This window comes from Anas platyrhynchos, chromosome 1 (genome assembly GCF_047663525.1).
Source record: "Anas platyrhynchos isolate ZD024472 breed Pekin duck chromosome 1, IASCAAS_PekinDuck_T2T, whole genome shotgun sequence".
NCBI lineage: Eukaryota > Metazoa > Chordata > Aves > Anseriformes > Anatidae > Anas > Anas platyrhynchos.
Window position 1 is genome coordinate 135,235,743 of NC_092587.1, and position 24,276 is coordinate 135,260,018.

General features: G+C 36.3%; 1 protein-coding gene across 1 annotated transcript in view; it reads left to right on the top strand.

The window, feature by feature from the left end:
- The window catches only part of PRKX (protein kinase cAMP-dependent X-linked catalytic subunit), a 60,692-nt gene extending 40,301 nt beyond the window's left edge, over positions 1 to 20,391 (top strand). The window contains exons 5-9 of the mRNA XM_038173110.2: positions 5,708 to 5,803; positions 10,074 to 10,131; positions 12,547 to 12,624; positions 15,913 to 16,061; positions 16,592 to 20,391. Of these exons, the coding sequence (XP_038029038.1) occupies positions 5,708 to 5,803; positions 10,074 to 10,131; positions 12,547 to 12,624; positions 15,913 to 16,038 (358 nt within the window). The 3' untranslated portion in view covers positions 16,039 to 16,061; positions 16,592 to 20,391. The remainder of the gene's footprint in view (positions 1 to 5,707; positions 5,804 to 10,073; positions 10,132 to 12,546; positions 12,625 to 15,912; positions 16,062 to 16,591) is intronic.
- Positions 20,392 to 24,276: the final 3,885 nt, after the last annotated feature.

Genomic DNA, 24,276 nt, shown 5'->3' on the forward strand with positions numbered 1-24,276 from the left:
TTGAAATTTGTTTCATAGCAGTAATAACAGAAGATACAAAATAAAACTAAAGAGATTTTTCTGTCATTAATATACTTAACTGTTTTGGACTTGTAAGTGCGGGTGAAAGCAAGGTTTTCACAGCTTCCATAGAAAATGTGTATTTTCAATTTGTTACATAGTTTCTAGAACTTCTTGCAGTGTCAGGGTACTGATCCCTGTGTGCTTGGTGCCATCTCACACGCTGGCTGTATGTCATTTTGTCATTATGACCTTTCATTCTGGAACACAAGTCCTATGAGGAGCAGCTGAATGAACGGGGGTTGTTTAGCCTGGAGAAGAAGAGGCTCATGAGAGATCTCATTGCTCTCTACAACTACCTGAAAGGAGGGTGTGGGGGGCTGGGGTTCGGCTTGTTCTCACAGGTAACTACAGATAGGACTAGAGGGAATGGTCTCAAGTTGTGCCAGGGGAGGTTTAGGTTAGAAATTAGGAGAAATTTATTCTTCGAATGAGCAGTCAGGCATTGGAACAGGTTGCCCAGGGAAGTGGTGGAGTCACCGTCCCAGGGGGTGTTCAGTGTGTGATATTGGTGGTAGGGTGATGGTTGGACCAGATGATCTTGAAGGTCTTTTCCAACCTTAGTGATTCTATGGCTCTATATTCTCTAGTCCTATAGAACGAAGTCAGAACGAAAGCATCCCTCCATGGACTTGTTCTTCCTTTTCTATATGCAGTGGTGTCAGTTCAGGGTTGTGGTGGTTGGGCAAGCAAGTCCAGCAGTTTCCAATGAATGATTGCCTCAGAGCTCACAGCATAGATTTGGTGTGAAGGAACCCACCTAACACCATCAAAATTGTATCCCACGGCAGCACTGCTGCCTGCTGCTTGCTTTCTTAAAGTCCTGAAGGTTTGCACTTATGTTTGCTTTGAATCTCAAGGCCACTTCTGATCAGAAAAAGCATAGAAAGCTATTATGGCAGAGATGGCTGACTGATCTAATAAAAAGTTGGTACTTTGTGTAGGCTGATCTGTGCAGTGTCCAGGCTTCACCTTTCTTCCACAGCGACCTGTAAGGGTAGGAGTCTCTTGTTCCCTCCTCTGCGGGATGAAGGGAATGTGAGATTCCCAGCAGCCTTTTTGCCACTAATCTTGGTCCTAGACAGCAGGAAGATAAGTGTCTGAGGCTGTAACATTAGTGCAGGAGTTAATCTGCCACCTGAAGTCAGCGATTTCGCTTCCTGCCACAGGATTTGGTGGGACCCCTGAATATCAGCTTTCTATGCTGTCTGTGCAGACCCAGAGTAAGTGCAAATTGGGCGTTTTTCCTTTATGTGCCTTACTGAGGTTGGTTGGATTCTCTCTACTACAGTAGTAATAGAAACACATTTTCCAAAGTTAACATACTGAATACAGTTGATACTCAAGTTCTTATTTCTGATGAGTCAGTGAGACCTCAAAACTGCACAGCACTGAAGTATGATGGGCATATACTTTACTAAAAAAAATAAATGAAGAAGGGGAGAGCAGCTGCAGTCATTTCCAAGTGTAGGATCTTCTGTGTCCTGACATGGTGTGATGAGATCTAAGTTGCCCCAACTTAATGCGAATACTTTGGCTATTGAGATTCTGAACTGATAGAGGTAAATTATACATTTCTAAAAGACAACTGAGATCTTATATTGGCTGATTGACAGAGCAGCCGTCTGCTGCAAGTAGTTTTGTAACGGCCTGCATACCATTACAGTATTTCTGCTTTAATAAATGTGTGTTGGGTGGAGTCTCTGTCTAAATCTGGTTGTTCTTAAGATATTGGTGTTTCACGGACTGAGGCTGAGAGGAGCAGAGACTGTATTACCCATCTTTTCTTTAAGAGGGCAGGGTATCATACAAGGGTTTTTCTTTTAGCATTTTACAAGCTTTTCACGGCTGTTGTCAGCAGCAATGTTTTAAAGCACTTTTCCTTAACAACTCAAGATGTGGCTTGGTATTTACTATCAAGACTTTTAATGCAAAAACAGTCATAAGTGTTTCTTTATGGCTTTTCTTCTGTTTTTTTTTTTTTTTTTTTTGTTTTGTTTTGTTTTGTTTTTAATCCCTTCAAACTAAGGAAAGATTTAAGAAATGGGTATCTTGGTTTCATCTGGGATAGAGTTAATTTTCTTCCTAGTAGCTGTTACAGTACTGCATTTTGGATTTAGGATGACAATAATGCTGATAACACACCAATGTAGTTGTTGCAGAGCAGTGCTTACACAGAGCCAAGGACTTCTCAGCTTCACATGTTGCCCTGCCAGTGAGGAGACTGGGGTGCACCAGGAGCTGGGAGGGGACACAACTGGGACAGCTGACCCAGACTGGCCAGAGGGGTATCCTATACTCTGTGGCATCATGCTGGACAATAAAACTGGGGGGAGTTGGCTGGGGGTGGCAACTTCTCAGGGACTGCCTGGGCATCAGTCAGTGGGTGGCGAGCAATTGCAGTGGTGCCTCACTTGTTTTGTGTATTCCTTTATCATAATTACTCTTTTCCTTTCCACTTCTGTCTTATTAAGCTCTTCTCAAGCTATGAGTTTGTTTTATTTCCTCAATTCTCTCCCCCATTCCACTGGGTGGGAGCAGGAGGAGTGAGTATATGACTGTGTGGCACTTAGCTGCCTGCCAGGTTAAACCTCAACAACAGGAAAATTATTTGAAGATGAATAAAACCTGACTTCAAGACTAAGTTACTGACTGCAAATAAATAACTTAAAACATTTGGTAGTTATTTCCTTAAGTTACTCTCTGAACCCCAAAAGCAATTGAAAAGAATAGGGAGATATGTGTGTAAGGAAATAGTCTCTTCAAAAATAAACAAACAAAATAAAACCACACTTTCCTGTTCTGCAGTGTAATATTTCTCTAACTTAATCCCTAGAGACCCATGGAATTCAAGTTCTGCACATTCTAGATTTAGGGCAAGCTCTCATTTAGGTTTAAGATAGCAAATATGGGAAGGGGAAAGAACAGGGAAAAATGAGGGTGAGAAGAAATCTTTCCAAAACAGATAATAACATCAATTCTTTATTGAGTTAATCTAAACAAAATAAACAAACTGTCAATAGAAAGAGTTGAAAAATCTATATATCTTGATTGATTTTGTTCTGTTACACTCTGCCGTAGATTAAAATGTACATGTTAACATGCTAAATGTGTTGGATTCTGATTGTACTGTTACCAGAAACATAGCTAACTGAATTTTCTTATTTAGTGAGGACTTTGTTTTGATTTTGCTTCTGTAGTTTTATATAAGAGATATTCTGGTCTATTGTTTATGGGTAGATAATGGTTTGTGCCTATAGTTTCATAGTTTCAGACCTGTATGGTTTTCCCTTGAGGTTTTGCAGCATCTCTTCTTCAGTGCTAAAAGTATCTATTAACTTTGAGACCAATGTCATTGTTATGCATCAGTTAGCAAAAGGAATGGTTTGCAGCTGTTGTCCAATATACAGAGAATTCTTAGCTTCTTTTTAGTTGGTGGAAAAAAGGCAGCTGTTTGTATTTGCCTTGTGGTGTGAAGACAGTCTGAAAATCAAGGGTTTTTTTGTTGATTTATAGGGTAGCTTCCAGCACAACATTTGCACTGTTTTGTCAGAAATCTGTGCAATGTGTTGCAGACTGATCATTTGCACATTATCTAAGTCAAGTTTGTTCGTTTTTGAGTTTGAAAACCACCTAATCTTACTAAGCTAACATCATTTTGCATACAGGTCAAATACACTTTAAGCAGTATTGACATTAAATTTTTGCATGTTTAAGTGTGATTTGCTTTCTTTAAATAATTCATTACACAATAATTTATGATTTTCAATGAGAAAATTTTAATATATAAAAATATATAAAAGCATATTTAAGTTCCTTATTCTTCTTGATTGTATGTATCAATAGTATATAATACATTTGGAGATAGGAGGAAAAAAAAATCTGCATTTCACATCAATCTGCTTACTGAAACTGTCACCTTCATGCTATGTAGTTACAAGATCTTACTCTAATTGACTTATGCAATTAGATTTGCTAATATGCAATACCAGATACAAAATAGGAAATTGAGTCTACTATTTTTCAGTGCTTTGGAGAATGCAAAGGACATAGATGTTGCATGACTAACAGAGAAATTTCACATGATAGTCTCTGGTGTGCAAAAATTTTACCCATTTTAAAAATCTATCATGTTTTCCTTGTTCTGTTCTGTCAAAGCAAGAATTTATAAACACATTTTTCCTGAGACTCTTATATTATCCAGTTTCCTTCCAGCTGAGACTATTCAGTTTTTCTTAATGAAACTCAGCTTTCTGAACAATAATAAAAAACAAAACAAAACAAAAAAAAACCACTTATTCAGCCTTTTCTTAACCAGATAATTTGGTAGTTACAATTTTCTGTGCTTTGAAGTATAACCTTCTCTCTGTGAGTATATAAAAGGAAATGCTAATCCACTTGACCATCAGCTAAACAAAGAAGCACTTGGTACTTCTGAAAACATTTACATGGTAGGAATAAAGTATAGTACTTGTTGAGGAATAAGCTACTTTGAGCAACATAAAATCATGGAAAGAATATGAAATTAAGAAATGTGTTCACCCTTGTTTGTGGTACCAGTGATTCTAAAGCACTGTACTTGTGCATGTGCACACAGTTTAGTTGTCTTAGAAAGTATTTATAAAATGTTTTCACATCTCCCTAACATTTTAAGTGTTGGACAATAGTAGTGTTTGGACCTAATTAATATAGATAATATTCAAAATCCCATTTTCTAGTTCATAAAGGTTTTGAGACAGAAGCATACAAGGGATACTTTGGTCATGTTATGGAAGTCAAGGTGGGACTGAGATTGGTTAGTTATTCCATTCCCCTAAAATATTTTCTATGGTAACTTCTAAAATGGTAATTCTGAAAACCTCTTGGCACTTGGTCTAAGCTGATGTACACTCCGAGACTCTTGCAGGAATCAGAAATTTATCTCAATTCTTACTGTAGGTGTGAGACAAGAAGCAGTGTTATTTGTTACCTCGTAACTTTATGGAAAACTCTTTAGAAAATAAGAAGTGTAGAATTCTAATTGCATCTTGATGTGATAATCATTCTAGAGAGCTTGTGAAATAAGTATTTTATCTGGCCCAACACAAAAAAAACAGCTACACTTTGATAGACTTTCAGGTTCTGGACAGTTTGTCTCCTTTAAACCTTCTCTAACAAAACCTGTACTTGAATTAAAAAAGTACAATAAATAACTGCATTGGACAGTCCATTCATATGTGGGGCCTTTGACACTTTGGATGGAGGCTAGTTAATAAGGGTATGTCTGTGGTTACAGTGCAAGATTAAAAAAAAAAAAAAATGATGATGCTGTTTTGGAAAGTATAGCCTTGAATTTTATAGGTAAACGCAGACATGTTTTTTAATTAAACACTGAAAGTTTCTTTCATTTTTTTTAAAGTTATTAATGTAACAAATAGCTCTCTTGTAATTCTTCATTCTTACTTATATGTTGAACGTGTGCAAAAATGTATATTTTGTTATAGCAGCCTCAGTATGGTTTGATAATTTGTCAAGTTAGTATATGATTGAAGCCTTACAAAACTATGTAATCAATTATTTCTGAGGAAAATTACTCTAACATCATAACGTTTGTAGGATTCTTGCAAATTCTTTTTCTAACTTCTAAAAATTTTTTGTATTAAAATAGGTTTCCTCCATTTTTTGATGATAATCCATTTGGTATATATCAGAAGATTCTTGCTGGCAAAATAGATTTCCCGAGGCATTTGGATTTATATGTAAAGTAAGTCTGAGACTCTCAACACTGTCTTTTATGCTTTGAATACTTCCTGAGCATTATTTCTAAAGGATCTTCATAGATCAGATACCAGATTCTGATTTTCTGGAACACCATGTTAAAAAATGTTTTAGATCATATTTGCTTTTGCAGTTGAAGTAAAATTATGTCTGATAGATTTCAGGTTGGAGATATAATTCACGCTGGTTGTATCTGTCTCATACTTTTCTGTTTGAATATTAAATACTTTTCCACCTTGCATAAAGCTCTTTGATGCTAGGTTTATGCGTGGGAGGAAAAAAGGAGGAGGTAATTTAGCATGAATAAAAATTAAATGGGCAGGAGGAGGACACGAAACTGTTCCTTTGTACGTATAAGTACCAGTTAAATAACTTCTGACACAACTATTTGAAGTCTTTGATACTTCTAAATTTCAAGTGTAAAACTGCTCTTCCAATAGAAGGACCTCGGTTTGATAAGAAGTTTTAAAAATGAATAAAAAACAGACACACATAATATTTTTCAATCATTACAAGTGTGTTGCAGATAAAATGGTTTTTTCCCCTATTTAAAAATCCCCTAATTGAAGGTTTCATAATAGAAGTAATCACTAGTATATAATAGAGGCTCTGAAGTGCAGTGAAGCACTTCATGAAGTTTCTTCTCAGAAGCAGAGATGACTCAAATGAGTGAAGGCTGGAAGCTGTTCTTACATACCCAGCTTAATCTTTTTGAAGTGGCCTATAGAGATGGTGTTTGCTTAATAGGTTGATTTATAAAATGTTGTATGGCAAATCTAATTAAATCTGTCCTATATCCTCTAAACTTTCAGGTATTCTTTTGCAAAACTAACAGTCTGGGGAAGATTATTTAAGCCTCCACTGAATAATCAGGGTCACTGAATCAAGACTATTTGCATCAGATTATGCTGATTAGCATCTGTCATTCGTGTGTGTTCTTAAAAGAGTTTTTTCTTACTATCTCTATCACTTTTCCAATAAGGATAGTCTTGTCTGGTCTTCATAACTCAGTCTGACTTAGGAAAAAGACTGCATCTCCAGTCATACTGTGTCAGTCTTTAATAAGTGTAAGAGCATGACCAGAAGATGAAGAGCTCAAATTAGGGTCTTATCACTACCAGCTTGTGAAAGCATTTAAAAGTAGAGATGTTGTTAGTTTCTGCCTGGACTCAGCATTCACAGACCAACACTTAGCTCTACTATCCAGAGGACACCTTGATGCCATGAAAATTCCTAGTTATGATAGTAGGCATGTATATTCAGGCTTTGCTCTTCAGACTAGACATGACCATCAATGAATTGTAGGATACATTAATCAACGTAATTGTTGATATACCTCTTTGCTAGTTTTTCTTATCCAGATGTTCTTTCAACTTGTGCTTGGCAGTTCATTCCCATTACACTCCTGCCTTTAAGGGGTCTCATGGGATTCTGGCTTGGACTTTCTTCTTTTAACACTTCAGTTTTGGGTGATCTCATCCATTGGCTTCACCTGCTTTCCTGCTGTGAGTTGTGAGCACAATTTATCTCTCTTGTTCCAGCAACCGTTCTTCAACCATTTTTGTGATTTAAAAGTTCTTTTAAATCACAATATGGAGAACTGAATAGTCTAACATCTTTGCATCATTAGCTTAAAGTACTTGCTAAGATTATTTTCTCCTAATAAGGCAGTCTACTTTTTACCTTAAAACCCTTTTCCTTTCATTCTCTTCTTCCTAACGGTTGGTATCTCAGCAAGTATGAGGACTGTCTTGTGTCCCATCTGTCATATCCATGCTATGTTCAAAGTATTAATGCTATACAGTGTTTATAACAATTGAACTTAAACTCTCTGCTTTTAGGCAGCAAAACTATCTGTCTTGTTGCTGAACCCTGGGAAGCTTCCCTACCTCAATATACTACAGAAATTTACTTGTTAACATTTTTCTATCTCCCTTTTCTTCCCCATTGCCCCTCCATGTGCATATTTTACATTTCAAATTTGTACCACTTCTGCTTTCCCTCTTGCTGCGTGATCACTGTCTCTTGCAGTGTTGTAAGATCTGCTGTTTCTTCTGGCCTGAGATAGTCTCTTTTCAAATTGCTTTCTACCATGTCTCTTTTGCTAACCTTCCTGCTATTTGATCAGATGTTTTATGTAAGTCCTTTGCCCCATATATAAGTCCTTAACACACTGGGCCACTAGTGCAGATCTCTGCTGAGAGCAGTTTCTGTTATGAAGATGATGATAAATTAATGAACTAGAAATTCTGAAATTAGCAGAGTTTTGCATTACATCACTTCCGATAAAGCTTAAGTATTAATTATGCTCCACCTAATTCTTTGTCCACTAGTGAGTTTATGAATATTTCTTTATATTTTTCTTTTCTGCTTTTGTAAGCTTCTCTTTGCAAAGACAGATTTTAAAAATGCCAAATGAAACGTCAGTGCTACAGCAGTTTAATGATTGCTAGCCTGGAAGGGCTTTGATGTAGAATCATTCCCCACAAATATACAGCAACATATTTATTCAACTGATTCTAATGTAACAGTTTCAAAATTGTTATGGGGAAACTACAAACTAAAGAAGCACTCAACTATCTCTTTATTCAAGTTAATAGATATTTGTTTTATTGAATGCAGCAGATGTGTTTATCTTTAGTGACGACACACATCACTGAGTTTAGCTTTGCTTTTCCAAGATGAATATCTGAAGTAAGCCAAGAAAGATCCATTGAATGTTTTCTAGTTATGCTGGAAAAGCTCCATGATTAAGCTTTGGTCATATAGGCTGTGAATCTAGTTTTGGGTTTCTGGATTCATTTTCAGTCCTACTTCAGTTGAAAAGACTGTTTATAGCCATTTTTATAGCCTTTCCCCTAAGAAATAGTACTCTTAATGAAGAACTAGAAGGAGGTATTTCCCAGAAGGTTAATATTAAAGAAGTCAGTCACATGATTTAACCTAATCCAAACATTGATTGTCTGAAATGATGGTGAAGGTTTAAAAAATGCTTTCTGTCTTGATTTCTTTATTCTCCTTGTATCTGTCAATTGAATATTTCTCTAGTTGAGTTTTAGAACTATATCGCTGCCAAATACAACAGCTTTTGAAACAGTTCAACACATTTTCTGTGAGCTCATATGTTCGTCATGCATACAACTTGAGCGATATCTAGGATACAAGACATAATACTGTTTTTGTTTGGGGATAGTAGGTATTACAACCAAGGGTGGAGAGGGAGAGGTGTGCCATTAATGCTTGCCTTTTTTTTTTTTTTTTTTCTGCAAATATGCATATTTAACCTTCTGCAGAGTTAAAAACCCGAATTGGACATACTTTCTAGATCTGCAGCATGTCGTGCAGTATTTCATCTTTCAGGTCTATTTGAAGCTGTAGAAACAATAGTAGCAGTTATGTTTTTTTTTATCTCATTGGTAGTTTAAGAAAGCAGAATGATACTGTGCTAAAATATATAGCAAAATAATAATTGATACAGAAAATAAATATCTGAGAAATACAAAAATGCATTTTCTCCCAACTCATAAGTAATCAAGCTCACTCAGAAAATTGTGATGCTCATTTTGATTTGTGTTGGAGTTACTTGGTGCTTAAAGTACTTTGCTCTTAAAATGGAAGTCTTTGTGTTTATAAACTTAATTTCAACTTTTAAAAGGTTGACTTAGGTTTATGTAGAATTGTTCAATGACCTAGAAGCTCAGAGGAAGATTCTTGTTTTCAGTGAAATGAAAACTTACGATCTTACTAATTGAGACAGATGACCAGCTCTTCCATGTTTTCTCTGAATATTTAACTGCTGCAGAATTTAGATTTGAATGTATAAAGTTGAGGGTGTGACTTTATCTATTTTATCTATTTATATATATATATGTATAAAAATGCATGTATGTATTAGAGTTGTGTCTGCCAAATAGATTTGAGATCCATTTTGAGATTTGGAATGCCCAGCAAAATACAAAAATACAAAGAAAGATATGGTACTACTTGGGGAAGAAGAAATAGGAAAACGTTTTTTTTGTTGTTTTTGTTTTTGTTTTAAAAAAAAGCTTGAGATAACGTTGCAAGTTCCTTTTAGAACACTTTACTCCTTTTTATGATTGACTCTTATCTGTTCTGAAATACAAAAGAAATGAATGCATAAATTATACGCGGTATTAACTAGCCAAAGTGAAGCGTGCTTATGTTATGTAACATCCATATGACATTCAAATACATATTACTTTTGTTTAACAGAGGACATGTTTTCTTTACTACAGAGACCTTATTAAGAAGCTGCTTGTGGTTGACAGGACAAGACGGTTAGGAAACATGAAGGTAAGCATAAAATGTTCGATGTAATACACAAGATACACAAGGTTGAAAGAATTCTATAGGAAAGATTTAGAATAGCTTTAGTTTTTATAAGCATGAAGTTGACATACATTTTCCCATACATGACTTCATTTTTGCAATCCTAAATGCAAACGTTAACTCTGCACTTCTGGAATCTGTACTCATAATGTTGGATTAATTCTGTTTTTCGTGATAGTCTTCTCTGCCTTTACTCCCCTTCCCCCCCAACCAACTGTTTTTGTACATTTGAAGACTTGCAGTAGTCTAGAAGCACGGTGCTATGTCCCATTTGTCCCCTGGAGAGCCAGATAACTTCATTCTTTCTTTGGAGTTGTTTAATCCCAGAAAGAACACTAAACAAATTAGAGGCTTGATTATTTTAAGATTATAGAAATTGTTTCTGCACCATGATGTATAGTTATAATAACTCTTATATAATAACTCTTCCTGTTACGATTTGACTTCTGGAAGAAATCGCTTAAAAGGCAAAGCTATGCCCACACGTCTCAGGTAGCATCCCAATGTACCTTAGAAGTACATCTCTACCTGTGATATGCCAAGGTGACACAGAAAGCAATACTGTGAATTCTGTGAGGTGACCTGTTGTAATACTGCTTCTAATGTCAAGAAGACAAAGAGTTTACTTGATTTTGCAGCTATGTGGCAGTGATGGTGGGTTGTGATGTGAGAAATTACCTGTGTGTGAACTACCTTGGGTACATTAACAGACCAGACAAAGCACCTCAAAACTTACTGTAGGTTAATACACCCTTCTAGCAGCATACGTTAGTCCTGTATTTGTTGGTTGCTGTGGTCACAATGTTATGGATACCTAAATTGGCTTTTGTAAACTTCTAGTTGTTTAGAGACAGATAAAATTTCCATTCCTCTGGCCAGGATTGGTCAGAAGTTTGATTTTTATTGCAAAGCATGTTTTATGTTGCACATAACTGAAGAAGGTAAAAGATGCAGTCACCCAGGTTCCTTGAACATGCAAGTGCAGACCCTAGGACCCACTGTCCATAAGTTCCTTTTCAGAACCTTTTTTACAGCACAAACTTAAACTAATAGGAAAAGCTGGAAAATAAGTACTTTCCTTACCTTTCCAAACTTAAACTTTTTGCAGTATTTTTCTATTGGGAGGACGAAGATTAACATCAGACCATCACAAGCTCAAAATTTAGGAAGTTATTGGCTGATGAAAATTCCTATCTTTTGATAGTTTCAAAGGAAAACAAACACAAAAGCAAACCTTGGTTTAATCAAATGTTCTGGGGGGCGGAGGGGGGAGAGGAATGTGGTTGATGGTTTTTGTGTTTTTAGTCTGTGGTTATTTAAGGTATTTTTAGCTTGTTTACTATAAATGGCTAAAATGTCAAAATCAAAACTTCTTTTAATTAGAAGTGGGGTTTTGGGGCTGGGTGGCAGTGGGCCAGTATTAAGCCTGATCCTTTTCTGTAACCAAAGTTGGTTTAGAAAAAATTATATCTGGTTGGACATTTTCTGGTGAAACATTTGATGAGAGAGAAATTACTCTCCTTATTGCCTTTTTGGATAGGTGCATGGGTACCAACCAAAGTAAAACTGAAAAATAAAATAAAAATAATCAACAGCAAGAAAAAGTACAATATTTTTTGTTCCATGGGGCTGGATGTGGTGGTAGCTTGAGTGTTGTGTGATAAAACTGTGACCAGGTCTGATATGGAGAACCTGCTGTTTTTCCCTAGTGCTTAGATCTTTGAGAATGAGTATGTGCTTGAACGATGTTTTATCTTGAAAAATAAATGATGTTTTTGCTCTTTTTGTACAAAATCAAGTCAGCAAAGAGAAAGTAATCGTTACAAGACAATAAGGCCTTTAACTGTTCATCTAAAATGAAAACAAATAGCTTTATATGTGTTCTTTTACAGCAGTATTTAGAACCTCTTGTTTTCAACACTAAACATCAGTAATATTTGACAGAAGTATTTCCTGGTCTTTACGTTTACTTTACACACCATCAACCCACAGTTATTTTCTTAATTAATGTAAAAAATAATTCTTACTCTAGAAAATGTGTCTGAATAAAAGGCATTGTCTAAAACTCAGGAGAAAACAAGTAAATAGAACTGCAGTGAATGGTTTTGTAGGTATTTAAAGGCTAATCTTCATCACCCTTGTGTCAGAAAAATGCTGAAAGAAAAAAAAAAAGACTATATTGCTGGAACTTAGGATCTATTAGGGAAGTAACACTATAAATTTATCCTGTAGAATCTTTTTATTATCACCTGATAAAAAAAGAGATAAGGTTAAATGAACCGTTAGCCTGTTTTGATGCCACTGTTCTTAGGATGAAATGCATGTCTTGGCATACATATATCTTATTAAATGGTTGGGATGTTTGTTTTTTTCTTAAAGAATGGAGCAGATGATGTGAAGAGACATCGATGGTTCAGGTCTATAGACTGGGATGCTGTACCTCAAAGGAGACTAAAGGTACATCCTGCAAAATGCTGCACAGGGCATGATAACCAGAAATTGTTCGTTTAAACTATTCTGTTGAGGACTTGATGCTGTGTGTGTGTGAGCAGTATATGCCTGTATCAATAATAATATGCATTTTTGTTCTTTTACACTACAGAATTAAATTATTTGATTGTTTATTTGCAATCGAATACTCTTACAGATAGCAAGGTAGAAAAGCCGTAGTTTGTTCTGCTCAAGTAAGTTGATTAGCATTACATGCAATGAGTTTTAATTTTCAGTTGTAGGTTTTTGTATGTAATTACTGTTGTAGGGATGAAGGGTTGTTGTTTCTTCAATGTATATATGTGGAAATATTTTACTGAGTTTTATTTTTTTCTGCCAAGTTCAACTCAGGTAAATGCTTTAATAAAATGTAAAGCATATGGGAATAGGATGAAGAGAGAAGGTGAGAGAGAAGGATTTATGAATGTAATTCTAACATACTTTTTAACAGCACTGAGTTCTAGTGTTATATGAGGGCAGATGTTTGCAAAAGCTATCAACGCTGTAAAAATGCTTTTAAAGACCTTTGGAAGTAAAACTGCCTTCCTTCTTTCCTTCCTCAAATTTCTGACTAGTACGGTTTCTTATAGCAGTGATTTTTAGTAATATAGGTTGCCATATACAGTCAGTCCAGTACTGATTACGTTTGGTTTTACTTTTCTTTGCATTAATTTCTTAGAATTAATTTCTGGGTAGCTATCTTAAATTGTGTTTGTGGACAGTAGTTGAGAGGTGAAAATGTTCTTGATGTATTCTTGTAGACAACATCCTAAAGTAACACTGTAGCTGATTTTTCTTTTTTATGTTGGAATTGCTATATCCAGTTAATGTTTTACCTAGTGGCATTGTAATTAAGACACAATTTTCAAATTATTTACTGTAAATTCTGGTCATGAAAAAGTGCAAGGAACACAAATCGTGAGATCATATGATTATAAGTATTTCAACCCTGAAGTTTACAACAATCTACTCTATTACTAAATAGGTAGCAAACAAATAGTATTAAAAAACAGACTGTTAGTCTTGGATCCAAACACCCGTTGTGTAAAATTTTTATTTTTAAAAAGTCACTGTAGCATTTGGATTATGAATTCAAAATGTTGTTTCTTATTCTTAGTGATGATTGAATTAAACTGTTAGAAGTTGAGATGCTGTTGAATTATACTTCAGATCAAAGACATAAATTGGCTCAGAAATTTACTTTGTTATTGTTAGAGGCAGAATCAGTTTTCAAAATCTTAGTCTATTACATACTGATGAAAAGATGTAAAATATGAAATAATGGATACAGTGCTCCATTTTCTTTCTAAAAAGTCTGAATTGACCTATTGTACAGATGAAACATTGATTCACAGTCCTGATAAGATCTCAAATGTCAGTATTAGGCAAATAACATTAAAGGGTAGGAGAGAGGAGAGAAAATAATTCTGTCAGTCTTAATTTCTCTCTCTCTTTTTCTGTATCACTTCACAGAACTTGTTTTCTTGTCAGTATGCTTACTGGGAGGCAGGAATATCACGCATCCTCTGTGGTGAAGCAGATATCTCTGAGTTTTCTTGAAGATCCATTCTCTACAGGCCTTGAGGTTCTTTGGCTTTTTGGAAAGCACGATCAGATTGAAGTGGATTTAGACCAGGCTACATCTTCCCTCAACATTTAGAAACAGCATTTCTGAAGTCTTCTGTCAATTTGGGTAGTTGCCCCAGCGTAGGAACTTTTGAAAATACATTTTCAAGTTGTTTTTGCAGTTGCACATATTAAAAATGTTCAGGTATGCTGGAGGATTGTGGTTATGAAGGATTAGGATCTGGAGCACTGTCTTGAGTACGCCTTGTTCAATACTGGCTCTCTGGTACTCTGCTTAGTCACAATGAGTAGAAGCTGAGCTTTTGGAATAGAACAGATTCTGCCCATTTTAAGTATCTGTGCAGTATGTTGTGACTGCCATATTGCCAAAACAAGGCTTTGCTTTTGGTTGAAGCTTGGTCATTGCTGTCTGTAAGGACCCTTTCTTTCCATTTGGAAACCTGCTAATGGCATTGTTTCAAACTAAGAAGCCCAAAAAAATCGGATTAGATTTCAGAAACGGTGGAAGCCAGGTTTTTGAGAAAATGGAGAGTATTGTTTTGCTTCGTTTTGTAGTTCTTCCTGTCATGTAACTCTCTTTGGCCAGTTTGGTGGTTGACCTTAAGGTTTTCTCAACCTAGAGTTGTTTGTTTGGTTTATGATGATATTTAAGTTCTTCATATCACTGAGAAGGGGACAGAAAGCTGAAGGTCACTTGAAAGAAGAAAAGAGTTTTGTTTTGTTTCGTTTTACCCTAGAGTAAATTCTCTAAGTGTCCTGGAGAGGTGGTTTATCTCCTTCCTGTGGCCAGAGAGTCAGAGTAGTCTTGATGCTAGACAGAAGACAAGACACTACAGGTAGAGTGAAGCTAGTGGGCAATACTATAGCTGAAGTTGAAGTGAGCAATACTAGAAATCCAAAGGATCCTCTGAAGAAAGAGATAGAAACACTTATATCTCTTGACATTTTCGTTTTTCTTAAAAAGATCCATTTGAATTAAGATGCTTTTACAGATATCCTTATGAAATAACGTTTACTTACAGTGCAGCACTTTCTTCACGTACTTCAATTTACTGCTAGGCTAGGAAAAAGCACAGTAGGTAGTGTGAGGCAAGCACGAGTCATTTCAGCCTCTTTCAAAGCAGTCAACCTATTTGAAAGCAATGAAGAGAAGAGACTTTTTCTTGCAATTGCCCTCACTGCTATCATGACCCTTCTTTAGTTGAGAGGGATCTGATGGTGATTATGGTGATTATATTATCTGATGGTGATGGTGATTCTTGCTAACTGACCAAAGAGGTAAGGAGTGAGGAAGGAGAGTGGCAGATTACTCTGTAAAAGAATGTGCCTGGAAGCTTAATTGCAATAATATTTTGAAGTAGTTAATTTCCATTTCCAAAGCAGCTAGAGCTTGAGTGCTAAATAAATAGGTATCTGCATTATAAGTGTCCTTTAACCACAGTATTTAACTGCAGATAAAGCTTTGGAACCTGTCTGTGTTGCTGTAAGCTTTTTTCTTTCACAACAATCAATGTTGGTGAAAGAGAAGAACTTCTATCAATATGTACACCACCCCTACCAGCAGCACCCCCTGTTCTTTTTCTTAGTTCTTTACAGAACGTATGCTTTAATATGATGGAGAGTGGCTGATTGAGAAACTGTACTATTTTTTGTGCTTTTTCTGACTAGCCTCCTATAGTGCCGAAAGTATCTAATGATGGAGATACTTCCAATTTTGAAGCTTATCCTGAAGATGACTGGAATAAAATGCCTCCAGTACCCCCTAAAGATTTAGAAATTTTCAAGAACTTCTGAATGCGACATATGCAATGGAAGAGGTATGTCCAAATGTCAGGAGCTTGCTTCAAAACATTGCAAATCTGTGAGTGAGAGCCTTGTGCAGGAATTACATCTTCTGATTAATAATAGTGATTAATGCTTCCATACAGCTCTTAAAACCAACATGAATTGGCCATAGTAATAGACAATATAAAGTAAACTCTGAATAATATGTTGTAAAGCAAGCCTGCTGAATGATAGAGGTAATTTATATCATAGGCTTTGCTGTTCCTATAGTGATAGTTATCCACTTATAGATATTTTTTAAAGTCCTTTCATCCTTAAAATGTTTTTCAATAGCTTGTTAAAAGCACATATCTAGATTAATTTGACACATAACAGTCACGTTCGTTTCTTGATTGTAAGTTTTTTGTGTTAAGAGTGAAGACTTTTTTTAGAGGAACAAGGTTGTTGAATTAATTTTATACCCTGGATTCTGTTGTACAACAATGAAAGGCTGATAATTTACATTCAATTCACATGCACTGTGTTGTGGTTTATATTTTTTTTTCACTGCTTTTTGTCTTAGTAACTGGAAGGAAACTGAAGCGAAGAGCAAGTCTGAAGAAAAATGGATTTCATGTTTCAATGAAGACCACCTTTGTGAATGAGAATGATACTGCATTCAGATATGAATATGAGAATATCTTATATAAGGAATTGGAGGCAGGCAAGAATAATTTTTAGCTGTAAACATTTGGCATTAGTTTAGTAAACTGTAATATTGATGGTCTACTCTGAAGTAGACTGACTAAAATGGTGTATTAGGATTTTTTTTTAAGTTATGGTTTAGTTAAGTTTCCTGCTATTCCCAGATCCTTTTTGCATAGTTAACTCATAGACTTAATTTTATAAGTTTATAATAAACTTGTGTAATTAAAAGCACAAATTAGTGTATATGTATATAATGAATACAATACAACTAAAGCACAGGAACTGTGCAAAGATGTAAATTTTTGTATTTTGCAGAGTCTATGATTTTTATTTTTCAAATAATGTTTTTCAAGAAGTTCTCTAGGGATAAAAATCTTAAAAGGAAAAATGAGTTTTTCATCATCGTGTATACATTTTATAATTCTTTGTAAAAAATAAAATAAAAATAATTAAGTTTTAAATAAGATTTGTACCTAAAAATTCCAATGCCTCACACTTGCAACCATAGTACTTGAAAGCAGAAAGACAAGGGCATGTTTTATTGTTAAGATGCATCTTAATGGCTAATCAATGAAGTTCTGTTACAGTGATGTCTCTATAAACCAGGATATTGCGTGACAGTAGACTGTCTGAAAAGTAATTTCTCACATGACAACTATCTGTAAACATGCAATTCAGTGCATATTCATAAAAGGGCTCTCACTAGCTTTTAAAGGGGTTGTGTTCTCTCAAGCTTGCTGTCTTCTTCACATGTAAAGCATGAGCCATAACAAACTTTTTCGGTTATTGACATGCCTGTTGAATGCTTGGCACTTACGAATATCAGAGGGAACACTAAATGTAAATTAGAGATTGAATTTTCTGCTTCTGCTTTTGGAAATATCCTAAAGTCTCCACTGCCAGGAATTCCATATGTACAGAGTTCAAGCCTTAGATGTAAGGAATCTTTTTTTATACTTTGCTAACAGCTTTCTAGCAGATTAAATACACTGTGTTTAGGAAGTATTTGCAATACTGCTTCATTTTAAGTAGCACAAAGTAACAGTATATACATCTATATGTATCTATGTATATGAATATACATAAACATGAAGGTAAATTGTATACAATTCAAGGTTCTTTTTCATATTTCATATCATGATTCTTGTTTTAATGCAGGGGAATTGATTTTGAAGTGCTTTGATTCCAAAAAGTAAATACGTAAGTTGTTGTATTTGTATCTGACTTTTAGGAAAGCTACAATGCTTAGATTTTTTTTTTTTTTCCCAAAAAAAACTCATCAGCTCACTGGAGTTTCACAACTGTGACTAAGAGCTCTACATAAAACTACTTAATTAGATGACACTGACAGTTTCTCCTATAAACAGTTTTCTATATTTATCCAAAATGCCATGAGAAATGTAGGCCAAAGATTATTTTTTCTGAGCTAAATTCTGAATGCTTATAAATAAAGCATTTTACTAATAGCTGATAAAACTAACATGTTTGTAATTTTACTACAGATATACAGCTGGGGCCTCCTGATGGAAAAGTTACCTCCATTTTCTTCCGTTTAAGAAAGCCTTTCTCTAAACAATGCAGAGGTGTAGTAAAATAGTATGTGTGCTTTGAAAGCTTGCAACTTCTAGCTTATTAGATCTATTTCTTTATAAAACAAATTTAACATTTAAAGAGACTATATAACTGGCAAAAATGTACAATACGTAGGAGAATCGTGCTACTTCAAAGCAGTAGCTCTGGAACATTAGAGTCATCTTGATGTTACGAAGTGTCACAAGCTGATGGCCCCAGCTGATGATCAGTGAAAACTGTGTAGTCATATATAATAAAATTCAGGAAATCCATAGAAAACCATACTTTTAACACGGTAAAATTACCTTGTTCTCCTGAGAAGTGAATCTGGTCTACTTTATTTGTATCTGTGGAGTTAGTTATTCCAAACCAGTTGGAGGAACTGAAGTATGTAAAAACAGCTTACATTGTCTAAGAGAAGAAAGCACAGTTGTTTTTTTGTTTTGTTTTTTAAAGTGTAAGCTTTCAGTATTTTATGGAATTTGAGTACTACAAAAGCAGTTTTTTATTTAAAAACATATTTAGGACACTTGGTTGTTGCAGTACATATCATTTTTGTTTTGTTTTTCAAAATTTAAAAACTGCACTGAGTTTAGGTCTTCAAAGCTGAGGAAATGAAGTTGCGTTTGATTAATGTGCTACATTGGTGGTAAGAAGTTTTGGGTGTTTGAATAACAGGAAATAGATTTTCTTTCTACAAATCTTATCCATTGCTGGCAGTGGGTGCACTTGCTATGATAGAGACTAAAGAAACAAGTAAAATCTTTGTAATAGTGCTAATCTCTTGACTTCACGTTATTTTCAGAGCCATGTGTACATATGCCTAACTACTGACCTCGTCAACATGCTTTCTAGTACAAAGCTACTTTCAATTTTTTTAATTAAAATAATAAGAAACTTTGTTTTTGAAATGTTATCTTAAATGATCAGTTTTCTGTACAATCTTAAAACTAATGAGCTGTTATTACCTTCCCATTTTATTTATTTGCACAAGTGAGTTGGTTTTATTTCTAAGTCTTTGCTGGGACTTCATGGACCACTAACATAGTTCTATCTGAGTGCTCAAGTAGAAGTTCCCAATACACGCTGCACTAAGGACTCTGGTTTTATTTTTTTAAGCAAGCTAGAACATTTCTTCCCATTCAAGTTTCTTTTCTCTGAGGTTCATTTTATTATGATTGCTTCTGTTAATATGTGTTTTTGCATATAGACTTTTGCATCAGGACTTTTTTTTTTTTTTTTTTTTTGCAAGAGCCCATAGGTCTTTCATATTCTGCTTTGGTGAATGAGAATGTTAAACATTAAAAAAAAAAAAGCAACCTTTATTTTTGAGTTTTTTATATAAATATATTTTTAATTGCCCAATTCAAGGTTTTAAGTGATAAATGTGCATTGTAAACTTAATTGCCTTGTAACCAAATGATGAAAATGCTTCATGATTTAAATGGAGAACATGCTGTAGATTTTCCTGTATATTAGCTTGATCAATGAGTATGTGTGCTACTGAGCTTTAACTAATGTGATCTTCCACTGTAGAAAAGTCATTGTTAATTGATCAAAATATAGGTACCGAACTATGTTTAAATGGATCAACAGGGATTTTGCAGGTTTGATAGCGATTGAGATACGGCTGTTCCTCAGCCCATCTGCTTGCCATTCAGAAGAGGTGTGATTCAGTGCTTCCTATGCTATAGATTTATTTTTCAGCTTTTAATGACTGTAGCATGATTTCTTTTTTGTACTGTACTGTGTACAGACTTCCCATGTTTTGCACTTTTCTATGGCAAACCTGACTGCTTTATAAATACTCTGTTGTGGTAGTAGGTAGTGGTAATGGTAGCAGGCATTTGTGTACTACATAACCAGTTTGAAACGCTAGACTTGCAAGGTTAACTTGGACTAATGTTGTATGTTGCTGATTGCTTGTTGTAGCTCACATGTATACGTACTGTTCAAAGTTATAAAGTCAGCCCTCATTGCACAATGAAAATCACTGTGATCTGTACATAAACCCTAGTAAAATTTTATTGCTGTTTAATTTATGTAATATCTGTCAAATCTGGATTCATTTAATAAACCTTTATAACTTTTTAAATGTTTAAACCTAGTTTGCTTCCATTTATGGTGGGAGGAGGTACAGGTTCTTCATCCAATAATTGATGAGAGGAGTAGAAAAACAACTGTTCCTTCTTCTCAGGAGTTAAGTCTTTCCAGAGCAAGACACAAGTGGTGGAAAATATTTCAGTTGGCATAGTAGTAGTACCAAGAAGTGCATTTTCCAATTCATTTCAGGTAGTGATCTGATACTGAAAAGCGTTGACTTGGACTTCTCATTGAACTTTGATTAAATGACCCTAGTTGCTTTGACATTTTCACAACTTAATGACCTGAGCGCTGTCCAGAACATTCATTTCAATCATTGCAATCATTTCTTAGCACCAAAAATATTCTTATGATGTCAGGCACACTAAACTAAATCTTTTTTTCCATCTTTATCAATAACTTCAAAAGTCTGCTTTTACCAAAAAATATTTAGCTGTTGGTTTTAAATTACTTCTCCTAGTCCAGTTGCATTTTATTTCTTACCCACTAGATAGGTTAATCTTGCAGAGGTAAATATGTAGGTATAGAACTGACTGGATACAGTAGGGACAACTTAAGGGGTTTTTAACAGTTTTGTGCTTTATTTCTTCCTGGCTTAAGTCTATTTTGTGTGCATTGATGTTTTTCTCTCATTAAGCACTGTCATGTGCTTTTAAAAACTGCTAATGGAAAGCGAAGAACACTTCAATAAGCCCTGGCAAGCTTTTAGTCATGTCTTAGACATGAATCAAAAAACGGCTCAGTTAAAATATACCCAGGACACTTGCTAACATTCAAAAATTTGGTATTTGTAAAGAATTTGGTTTGGCATCTATTTCTTTTGTCATGTGGTAGAGGTTTTGTTCATTTACTCTAAGCTGAGTACTGTATGTTTTTTGGTTTTACCTGTGACTCAGAATCTTCTCCAACAAAGGTAATTTTAAATATGTTTTTTCACTAATGAAGGGCAGGTAAGTTCTGCTGGTCTGTACTTGTTTCCCTGGATCACATTCTTGTATTACTCACTGACCCCAAATCTGTCTCATCTGCATGATTCATTAACATTTTTTACTGTAAAAAGAAATTCTGAAACAATCTGACAAGAATTTTCTTCTATTCTGTGACCTGCTGAATAATTCAGTGTTAGTCCCATGTCTTAGCTCTCGATTTCACTGTTAAGTAGTAATGGTATTATAAGAAGCAGTTGAAAGCAGCTGTCACTTTTGCAGCTCTGAATCTTGCCCAGTGGTTTGTGAATCTGTATATATTCAGATATCAAACTCTTCCATCTGTGAACTCTTGCCTTCAGACTTTGAGGCTGCTTTTCACAGGGATAGTAAAAAGCATGTCTCAGTAGAAATCTATAGCTTTCCTTTCTTTTCCACTTCTTTCTGCCTACTCTCCAAAATACACTGCATGTGAATCCATGTCAAGCTTTGTATTTATCCTCTAAACCAGGAATATTGTAAAGTTTCATCAAGCTGAATTTTAAGATCTATTTTTTTCAGCTTATCCAAGTATTTTTCTACTTCTCTCCAGGAAAATTCTAAGCTGTGACAACAGGAAACTTCAGTACTAAGTATGGTGGAAAATCAGCTTGAGGGGCACTTCACTAACAAATGCTTATGTGATTGGACTGGAAAGGGAGGAGTCTATACTGGAAAGTTGCATTCTTAAAAGTACATGGAATCTCTGGTATGAGCAATAGAATCATAGAGTATCCTGAGTTGGAAGGGACCTACAAGGATCATTGGGTCCAACTCCTGGCACCACACAGGTCTACCCAAAAATTCAGACCATATGACTAAGAGCACAGTCCAAACACTTCATAAACTCCAACAGGCTTGGTGCCATGACTGCGTCCCTGGGGAACCTGTTCCAGTGCATGACAACCCTCTCAGTGAAAAACCTCTTCCTGATATCCAGCCTGAACCTCCTCTGTCGCAGCTTGACACCATTCCATCGGGTCCGGGTCCTAGACTTAACACAAATCTTAATCCCGCATTTTAGTGTTGTTTAGCTGGATAGGTCAGGAGTAAAAACAAGTGCTATGATGCCTGAGTTTTTTGTTTTCCCAATTAATAACAATTATGTGGATAGCTCTTTTTCTTACCATCTTTCAGATTTATGAAAAATAAAATCACAAAGACATTACCTACTGTAACAATAGTTTTAGCTGGCCAAGAGTGACGTTTGAGAACCTTGTCCACCACTCCCCCCATCCTCCTTGGAGTACGAAACCTGTTTACTGCAAGTTGCAGTTAGGGTTTGGCGTGCAAAAGAGGTATGCATTATAAGATTAAGCTTCAGTATCTTAGTTCTAGAGAATCTCTCCAGCTTCTTGCAAATTTTCCTTAAAGCAAAGGTGTACTTGCTGAAGAATGCATTTTTAGAAATGTTAATTATATCTAGCAACAAGGTATGGAAAGAAAGTATTGATTTATTTTCTTTGACTCTTGCATCACAGAACCACAGTTTGGTTGAGGTTAGAAGACGTCACTGGAGACTGTCTGGTCCCTCCCCTGCTCAGTCAGGGACTTCTAAAGCTGATGGCCCAGGACTATGTCCAGGTGGCTTTGGAAGATTTTCAAGGAGGCTCTATAACCTCTCTGGGCAACCTGTGCTCGGTCATCTGCACAGTAAAGTGCTTCCCGATCTTTTAGTTTGTGCCCCTTGCCTCTTGTTCTGTCACTGGGCACCACTGAAAGATCCTGTCTCTATCTACTTTGCAACCTCCCTTTGGATATTTATACACATCAATAAGATCTCTCTGGGCCTCCTCTTCTCTAGGCTGTACAGACCCAGCTCTCAGCCTTTCCCTGTCCTTTGATTGTCTGTGGCCCTTAGCTTGACTCTCTGGTATGTCTATATTTCTCTTGTACTGGGGAGTCTAGAGCTGGACGCAGTGCTCCAGGAGTTGCCTCACTGGTGCTGAGGTAAGGGGAAGGATCACCTCCTTTGTTCTCCTGGCAATGCTTTCCTTAATGCAGCCCAGGACAGTGTTAGCATGCTTTGTGTCCACCAGGAATATGCACTTCTCAACAACCTCTATCCTGGAGTCTCCAAGAAACTCACCAGCTCCTTCAGCTGCTCACAAACCTTAGGACTCTTTCCCACCCTGTTCCACTCATTATATTGCATACATCTAACTCATCTGCTTCTTCTCTTTTCCTCAGCAGGAGCCACAAAAGCCCCCAAAGCAACCTTCCTCACACCCTTCAGTAAACCTAGACACCTTGAGAGTCACCCCTCTCACCAAGGGTGCTCTCTTACTGACGAGTCTCAAGCACCACAGAGATCCTCCAAACCTTACTTCCACAGGATCCCAAAGCCTTGCATTCCCCTAGACCACCGCAAGACAGCCCCAGCCCAACTCAAGACATCCTTAGAGTCCCAAGTCTTCCTCATTCCCTCCCCCTACAACTCTCTTGTGGTCCATGAAACTCCCAAATCTTACTTTCCTCCCAAGGGATCCCAAACACATGAAGCCCCAGCTCATTCCCCCACCTTCAGAGCTCCTTAGCTCCGTCACAGGAAAACAGAATCCTTCTGCTCAACACCCTCCAGCACTCCAAGAGACCTCCAAACCTTACTTCAATCCAACAGGCTCCCCTACTCAGCCTAGGCATCCCCCAGCCAGCTACAAATCCCTCTGACCCCCACACATCCCTTGGACATTCCAACACCCCCCAAAACCATACATCTGTGCTACAGCACCTCCCTTGTTCACCCCCCAGACACCTCCGCATCCATCAGGGTCCCACCTTACCCCCATTTCTCCCTCCGCACTCCTCAGCCACTACCGACACTCATGTCAGTGCCCAGCCCTGCCAGCCCTATCCCCAGGCACCCTGCACAGGATGGAGGAGGAGGAAGAGAAGCGCCCTGAGTCCCCTCACTGCTGCT